This window comes from Eulemur rufifrons, chromosome 30 (assembly GCF_041146395.1).
Source record: "Eulemur rufifrons isolate Redbay chromosome 30, OSU_ERuf_1, whole genome shotgun sequence".
Lineage (NCBI taxonomy): Eukaryota > Metazoa > Chordata > Mammalia > Primates > Lemuridae > Eulemur > Eulemur rufifrons.
Window position 1 is genome coordinate 18996811 of NC_091012.1, and position 9453 is coordinate 19006263.

Consider the following 9453-nt stretch of genomic DNA (forward strand, 5'->3'; position numbering starts at 1 on the left):
ACAAAGCATTACTTATCAAAATGTGGGAATCAGCGAAAGCAATATTTAGAAGGAAATGTATAGCCTTAAGCACATATATTGGAATAGAAGAAAGGCTGAAAATTTATGAGATAAGGCAGCTGTCCCCAACCTTTTTGGCACCAGGGACAGGTTTCATGGAAGACAATTTTTGCACACACGGGGGAGTGGGGGGAGATGGTGAGCGAAGGGGGGCGGCTGTAAATATAGATGAAGCTTCGCTTGCTTGCCCTCTGCTCACCTTCTGCTGTGCCACCCAGTTCATAACAGGCTGGGGACCAGCATCAGTCCCCAGCCTGGGGAGTGGGGACTGTAGAGCTAAGGCACATCTCAAGAAGCTAGGAAAATAGCAAAATAAATCAAGAGGAAGTAGAAGCAAGAAAATAATAAAGATTTAAAGTAAATGAAGTAAAAAAGAAACATATAGTATAAAGAACAAACCAATCAAAAGTTCGTTCCTTGAAAATTGACAAACTTCTGGCAAGACTGATCAAGATAAAAAGAAAGAAGGCACAAACAATCAATATCAGAAATGAAAAACAGGCCGGGCGCGGTGGCTCACGCCTGTAATCCTAGCACTCTGGGAGGCCGAGGTGGGCGGATCGTTTGAGCTCAGGAGTTCGAGACCAGCCTAAGCAAGAGCGAGACCCCACCTCTACTAAAAATAGAAAGAAATTATATGGACAGCTAAAAATATATATAGAAAAAATTAGCCGGGCATGGTGGCGCATGCCTGTAGTCCCAGCTACTCGGGAGGCTGAGACAGGAGGATCGCTTGAGCCCAGGAGTTTGAGGTTGCTGTGAGCTAGGCTGACGCCACGGCACTCACTCTAGCCTGGGCAACCGAGTGAGACTCTGTCTCAAAAAAAAAAAAAAAAAAAAAAAAAAAAAAAAAAAAAAAAAGAAAGAAATGTAAAACAGGACATCAATAAAGATCTTGCAAAAAATTCTGCCAACATAAAAAAATAAGAGGATATTTATTAATCTTATAACAGTAAGTTTGGAAAATTGGGTAAAATGAATTAATTTCTAGTAAATATAACTTACTTAAGAAGGAGTGGAAAACCTTGAAATTCCTGTAACCTTTCAGGAATTGAATTGGTATTCAGACATCTTCCCACAAAGAAAACTCCAGATCCAGATGGCTACAATAAACATTCTACCAAATTTTCAAGGGAATCTTAAAAAGATTCTTCCAGAAAATAGAAAAAGACTGTACATTATCCAACTCTCTTATCATAATAGCATAACCTTGACAACAAAACCTAACAAGGACAATATGAGAAAGAAAAATAATATGCCTATTTTATTCATGAACATAGATCCGAAATAATATATTAGCAATATGGACCCAAGTTGAATTTATCCTAGGAATGCAAGGTTGGCTTAAACATTAGAAAATTAATATAACTCACCATCACATTAACATACTGAAGGATTATGTGATCAATGAATGTTGAAAAGGCATTTCATAAAATTCAACATCTGCTCTTAATTTTTAAAAAATAGCAAACTAAGACTAGAAGGGAAATTATTTAATCTGAAAAAGGATATTCACGGCCTGAATTCTTTTACACTCCTTGTTTTGCTCTGATCCATGTGGTATTGGTGGGGATGAATGGATGGATGGATTCCCTTCCTAGATGGCTTCTTCACTCACATGACTGGTGCCTTGGTTTTCCTTGAGTTTCCTAGCCACATGTCTCCGTCCATCAGAGCCTCTTCACATGTCTTGTGCTTCTCATAGCGTGGTGGTCTTAGGATAGTCTCTCTTCTTACGTAAGAACTAGATTCCAATAAACCAAGGTACAAGCTGCCAGTCTTCTTAAAGGCCAGGCTCAGAACTGACATAGCATCATTTCTGTCATACCCTATTGGTCCAAAGAGTCAACAGCCAACCCAGATTTAGAATGAAGCACAATAGACCTACCTCTCTATGGGAGGCGTATAAAAGAACTCATAGTCATCTTTAATCTGCCACATGTCAGTTTAAAACTGTATCAGATTCCCTAAGCAATACAGTTAGGTGAGAAAAAGAAAGTATGTAATGATTAGAAAAGATGAAACAAACTCTTTTCATGTGTGGAAGGTACGATGGCATAGATAGAAAATCCAAAAGAATCTATATATAAATGAGTAGAATTAATTTAAAATTTTACAACTCTGCTGAAAACAAAATAAATACCAAAATTAATTGTATTTCTATATGCTACAAACAAATAGTTGGAAAAATAGTTTAAAATACCATTTAAAAATTCCAAGTACAGGCCAGGCATGGTGGCTCACACCTGTAATCCTACCACTCCGGGAGACCAAGGTGGGCAGATTGCTTGAGGTCAGGAGTTCAAGACCAGTCTGAGCAAGAGACCCCCATCTGTACAAAAAATAGAAAAATTAGCCGGTGTGGTGGTGCACGCCTGTAGTCCCAGCTACTCAGGAAGCTGAAGCAGGAGGATCTCTTGAGCCTAGGAGTTTGAGGTTGCTATGAGCTATGATGATACCACTGAACTCCAACCTGGGCAACAGAGACTCTGTCTCAGAAAAAAAAAAATTTCCAAGTCCTAAATTGCACATTCCTGTCAGATAATGGCAGCTACCTAAATCTCCCCACAATCTTCACACACACATATAAAATTTAATCCGCACCCACACATACATATAAAATTTAAAATTGTGAATAAAATAACCCACCTATAAAATAACTAGAAGACAAAGAATACTATAAGTTTCTAGTTACAAGTAGGAAATAAACATCCAAAGCAAAGCTAGCCAACCCAGCTTCAGAGCTCACTCTGAACAGAGTCTAGGAGAGACTGTGCAAAAAATAGGAAAGTCAGTGTGAGACCTAGTGGTGGTAGAACACAGATAAAATCACTTCTGGAAAGAGAAAGTCCCCCCTCCAAGTGATTAAATACTAATTTCTGAGACCTGCAGTGCCTTCTGGGAAGCTGAAAGGAAAGGGATTGAAAGTCTATAGAACTAGAGATAATGCTGTCTTAATTTCTTTGCAATAAGTATTACTTTCATAATCATAAAAAAAGCTATTTTGATTTTGGAAAAAAATAGATGGTAAAAAAAGAACTAGAGATTATGAATGAAAGAAGAAAACAAATGTTGAAAACTAGTATCCTATAGAAAAAAGAAGCACGAAACCACAAGACACACAAACTTCTGGTGCCATCTATTAAATAAATTGCACTTCACTTTGTCAGTAGTAGAGGGCGCACCTGAACCAAAAAATTTAGTAAGCCGCCCAGACCTCTCACCTCTGCCTACACAAAATCCCCTCTTATTGCTGGAACAAGAGAATATAAGGACTTTGTAAATGAACAGAAAATGACATAGGAGGCAGATGGTATTATTTTTCTTGATTTTTTACTCCCTCTTTCCTTGAAAACCTCATTGACTTTGGGCGTGGCCATATGACTCATTTTGACCAATAGAATGTGTGTGGACATGATATACACCAAATAGCCTTAAATGTGATAGTGTGTTTGACTCAGTATCTTGTTCCTGTGCTCCAGGCTCCAGACTTTGAGCCTCTAGAACTATGAGAGAATAAATTTCTTTTGTTTTTAAGCCACCAGCTGCTGTTACGGCAGCCCTAGAAAACTAACACAAATACAAGTAATGTTAGAGTTTAATTAAAAGTGTCCGTAAGAACTGAGGAATTTTGAAAAATATATTTCCTAACACCGCCCACTGAGAGGATCTAGAAATAATTACATTGCAGTAGCAATGAGCACACCCCATGCCCATTTCGAGACCTTGGTCTCTAAATACCATTCCCCAGTAAAAGGAATCTGGGTTCCTTAACGAAATGGCTCATTCCAAGGCTAGAGCAAGGAAACTGCCAGGTGATCTTGGAACATCCTTATGTGTCAGAATGCAAGGAAGCATTCAAACACTAATGGGGTCACGTGAACAGAACACAGAAGCTGCCTTGAAGGGTTTCCTATTGGCCCAATTTTGAGACAACTGGAGCATCAAAAAGAATAACAATGGTAATGAATTATAACACACATACTAAATAAATAATCCAGAAGTCAATAAAACAATAAAGGGAGAGGGGAAGCATTTCATCACAGAAGAATTCCAGCTAATAAATGTAGGAGAAATGACAAAACAGGAAAATCAATTTGCAACCACCAATATACTAATGAATACTTGTAGAGATCTTTAATGGATGCTAAACTCACTGGATGAAAGCTTGTTGGGAAACAGAATATTTACACAGTCTCAAAGTGCCACACCACAGACTGTTTGTTAGGAAAGGGAAATGGTTACCCTTATAATAGATTGGGTGAACCCCAGCTTAATCATGTGATCAGACTTAAACGTCATCAATAATGGGACAATTTGGCATCATGTAACCCCCTGATGTAATGCAACGACAAGAACATTATCTCCTACTTTGTTTTCTTAGTAAAAATGTCTAACCAAAATCTAACAATGAGAAAACAGTCATTCCAATTTAGAATGTAGGACATTGTACAACACAAGTGTACTGGACTTCTGAAAAAGGTCACTATCATGAAGGACAAAAAGAGACCAGAGACTAGATGTCTATTCTAGATTACAGGACACTCAAAAGAAACATGAAAAGTAAATGCAATGTGTGATCTTTTATTAGATTCTGCATTGGAAAAACTATATAGGATATCATTATGATGACTTAAAAAAATTGAATATTAGATAATATTATGTTTACAATTTCCTTTCAAATAGTTCAGAAAAAAAGTATATGGGGAAGGAGAGAAAAAGAGGTAAAGGAAATATCTCAATATGGTAACAACTGGTGAATCTAGATAAAGGATTTAAGGGTGTTCATTGTATTATTCTTTCTATTTCTCCGGGTTGGTAACTTTTCAAAATAAAATATTGAGGGGAAATAATAAGGATTAAGTCTAACAAAAGTTGTACAAGCCTCCAAATATACCATAAACATTTGTAAATGAATCTCAGAATAAGGAGCTTAATGTTCCTCAAAAGTTTTATCAAATGTACAAACTTTTTCCTTCTACAAATGTTTCTGGCATGTTTCCCATGATATACATTATGCTATATATTCTATGTCTGAAGATAAAATAATGACCAAGGTCTCTGCCCTCATGGAACTGACATTCAGTAGTTAAGACAGAGGAAACAGCCAATAAACATGTAAACAGATAAATCAGAAGATAGTGAATGCTACAAAGGAAAACATCAAGTTGAGATTTACAATACACAGGAGTCCTATTTTAGATGAGGAAGAAGTCTCTAAAGATGTAACACTTAAACTAGGACCCAAAGGTTAAAAAAGACGGACGAAAGAAGAAGAAACAGAAGGGTTAAGAGCCTTTCAAGCAGAGGGAATCACATATACAAAGGCTGTCAGGGTAAAAAGAGCTGGCATTATCCAGGGCCTGAAAGACCAGACTACCTGCAATGCAGTGAAATAGGGGAAATGTAGTGGGAGATGACATCAGAGACTTGGCCAGGGCTGTATCAGGCAGAGCTTGGAGACCAGAATAAGGAATTCAGGTTTTATTCTAAGTGACATGGAAGGTTTTCATTGAGAGTGTGGCATCACCAGGTTTATATATTGAGATCTTTCTGGCTGCCGTGTAAGGGCGCCAGGGTGGGAACACATCCATTAAATCGGCATCTCTGGGGGAAGAGCTAGTCCAGGCATAATTATTTTTTTAAGAGCTCGCTAGGTGATTCCAATAAGGAGCCAGGGTTGGAAACCTAAGGGGAATATGTAGCTAAAGTAATGAAAATAAAGTCATTTCACAGTGCATTTGCCGGGAAAAGTTTCTTCCCACTTGGAATCTGAAGTGAAACCAACACCATACTTTGCAGAGATATAGATGCCAGGATTATTGCTGGGAAATGTCACCCAATAGCCCCAGGAAGCAGGAGCCCTTTTGTTGCTGTTTAACCACTTCTTTCCCATTATGGTGACAAGTTGCCTCTTTTCACACAAACTACCTCAGGAGATCTTCATGTCTGTCCTTGTAGGCCTCCAAAGTCCCAGAGTGGCAAGCGCCTTGAGTCTTAGACCCTCCTCCCTCTTCCTTCTCCCGTCTTCACCCTCTCCTGCCAAAGCCACTGGGCTACACTGAATTCCACACCTGACTCCAGTCTCCAGATGGTCCAACACAGAGATGCTATGTGTGTCCTGAATCAAAGCACTCCATTTATCTGACCTTTGTGAGGTGGATGAGAACATTCCAGATAGAAGGCCTAGCTAGAGCAAAGGCCTCCAAAGCAGGCAAGCAGGGTGCTGTTAATTCTAATTTTTCCTGTCAGACAACTAATAAATGCTATCTTTCCTCTTTCAGGTTTTTCAGGGAAATCAAGACTCCTTCACACCTGTGGTGAACTCTCTAGACCCACCGCTACTGACTCGCTACATTAGAATTCACCCTCAGAGCTGGGTGAACCAGATTGCTCTGAGGCTGGAGGTTCTGGGCTGCGAGGCGCAGCAGCTGTACTGAGGGGCCCCTGGCCCCTCTCTCCTCAGCTTCAGTCTAGTCCCTAACTCGAGGCCAGTGTCCTCCTCTGGCTTGCCTTCTACTTTTGTGCCTGAACTTCAGGTTACTTCCTGCCCCACACTGTCTATGGGGCCATCATTTTTCTATAGATTTAAACTATACACTGCCCCCAAATTAATTGGAAGCCTCCCAGATTAGTTGTCATCAATCTTGCATTTTCTGGGGCTGTTGCATCTAATTTAACTTAACTCCTACCCATTGTCTGCAGCTGCTTCCCATGTAACTAGGCAAAAAGAAGTGAGGAGAGACCTGTATGAGTGCATACGTGCATTTTTCTGACAAAAGGACCCATAGATTGAATCATATTTTAAAGGGGTAAATGGTCATAAAATAATTCGATTTAATCTCAGAAGGATGTAGAAATAAAGCCATTTGGTCTTAATTGTGACCAATGAAATAGAGGTTAGGGTTATGGAATATTGGGAATCTTGAAATAATATGACAATGTCCTCTTTGAAATTTGCAATATCCAAGACAGGTAATGACGATAATATGCTTCTAAACAACGTATATTTAATATTTCAGTGGAAAACTGAGGAAAATACATGGCTGTCTGGAATAGGAGATACAAACTTTGTAATTCTAATCATGCACTCACTTTACTCTCTCCCTCACCTAATTTCCTGCTGAAACAGCACAACAAACATGTAACATGGGAAATTTTATACCATGAATGAAAACTAGAGCCCTACTTATATACATCAAGGAGTCAAAAAAACTGAACGCCTGAAAACAGAGAGAAAACACTCCATATCCACTGCATAAGAGAAATGCCTACCTTGCCCACCCCCACAAGGTTGAGAAGGGTTTACTGCTCCTTCCATCTGCCTGCCCCCTTGACCACCACTACACAAAAAGGCAAGAGAATGGCTGCTTTTTTTTCTATGCTAGAGTATTTCCTAATAATCCTCCTTGACCCTAATCTGACCTCTTTGGGGACTGTAGCTAGCTGTCACAGTATAGTCACAATCCACAACTGATGAAGGTGCAAATGACTTAGAGTCCTATAAAATCCTGTAAGGTTAGAAGTTAACCTACAGAAATCAATACATCGTTTTGTTTTATAGCCTGGTAGAGACGTTAACCCCTAAGGTGATATGGTTTTATTTCCTGTAAAAGATTAACCACTCTTATGTTTAACTTAATCCTCTTATTTTGGCATTATTTTCCCATTGACTGTATATATCTTTATTTCACAAATGCTCATGGGACCAGATCTTTTGTCCTCCTGCTGGTTTTCTCAGTAATGAGTTAAATAAAACATTGACACATACAAACAAATTCCTCTGAGAATTGTGTTTTTACACTGGAACGAAAAATGTGAACAATGATATTTTAAAAACAAATGGAGGCACTGAATAGCAGAATAGACACTTTAGAAAAGTAAATTAGTGAGTTAGAAAACCAGATTAAATTGAACTCAGGATAAATATAATACAATTCATGAGAGTCCAAATAAAAGAAATAAGAAATGGAGTCTTAATCTGGGAGAACTTATATATATAGAGAGAGAAAGACTGAGAAGAAATAGGGAGTTGCTGTTCAATGGGCATAAAGTTTCAGTTATGCAAGATGAATAAATTCTACAGATCTAATGTACAACATTGTGCCTATAGTCATTAATAACAATACTATATTATGCACTTATAATTTTGCCAAGAGAGTAGATCTCATTTTAAGTGTTCTTACCACAATTTTTTTTAAATGGAAAGTTCCTGAAGGAAAGGTCAGAGTGGGTGTGATAAAATAAAACAATAGGAGAAAACTTATTTGAAATGAAATGAGAATAGTAAGAAAAACAAATTTCAATCTTCAGATCAAACAGAGTCCCTTAGTACAAGACAAAATTAAAGAAAGACCAAAACAAAACATAACCTGGCAGGCATAACGTAGACGAATGAGATTGTGTATCTTTTACTGGCATAAACTTAGTCAAGCAGGAAAACATACCATTGCTAACCCCAGAAATTCTACAGCATTTTATAATGCTGATCAGGTTATTTACAAGATCACTGAGATCACAACAAATTATTTATTGGAAGATTGGTAAGCAAATCCAACCTCCAAGGACAAATACACTTTGCAACGTTAAGTGAACAAATAAAATTTTCTGTCACAAACATTTTATCAAATATAATCTCAAACTTACAAGTCAATGACCTTGTGGAAGATATATATTAAAACAACTCTATCCCTCAATGTTATATAAAAGCTTTGTATTTTTTTAGTAAACATACTATATAGAAACCCAACTTTATAATGACAAGATACAGACTATTACAAATTCAACTTTAATGTTTACTAACTGGCTATAAAATATTTTCTAACCTCTTCCTTAGCTATTTAATCAAAGGGTAATGACTAACATAACACTCCCAGAAACATATGTCAACAACTTCTTTTTCTCAGTATTTCTCTAATGTCTTGTGGTGATAAAAATAAAGCCTGAGTATATACAAAAACAACATAAAAGCCAGGAGGTGATGATCAACATTCAAGTGTTAAGGTCCTTGTGGTTTGGAAGAGAGGTAAAGATATTTAATTGCTTTAGACATTTTTCCATTTTAACAATTTTAAACTGTGTAATTCAGTGGCTTTTAGTGCATTCACAATGTTGTGCAGTCATCACCTCTATCTAGTTCCATAGTATTTCCATCACCTTTAAAAGAAACCCCATACCCATTAAGCAGTCACTCCCTATTTTCCCTCCCTTCAACCCCTGGCAACTATTACTATGCTTTCCAGTCTCTATGGATTTGCCTATTCTGGACGTTTCATATAAATAGAATCATACAATATGTGGCCTTTTGCATCTGACTTCCTTCACTTAGCATAATGTTTTCAAGTTTCAGCACTGTTGTAGTATTTGTCAATACTTCCTTTTTTGTTGGTTTTG

General features: G+C 37.7%; 1 protein-coding gene across 5 annotated transcripts in view; it reads left to right on the plus strand.

Annotated features, from left to right (window-relative positions):
• Positions 1-7793, plus strand: part of F8 (coagulation factor VIII) — a 131666-nt gene extending 123873 nt beyond the window's left edge. For all 5 annotated transcript variants that reach the window (XM_069463242.1, XM_069463243.1, XM_069463245.1 and 2 more), the window contains one exon: positions 6345-7793. In XM_069463242.1, coding sequence (XP_069319343.1) covers positions 6345-6500 — 156 coding nt within the window. In that variant the 3' untranslated portion in view covers positions 6501-7793. The remainder of the gene's footprint in view (positions 1-6344) is intronic.
• Positions 7794-9453: the final 1660 nt, after the last annotated feature.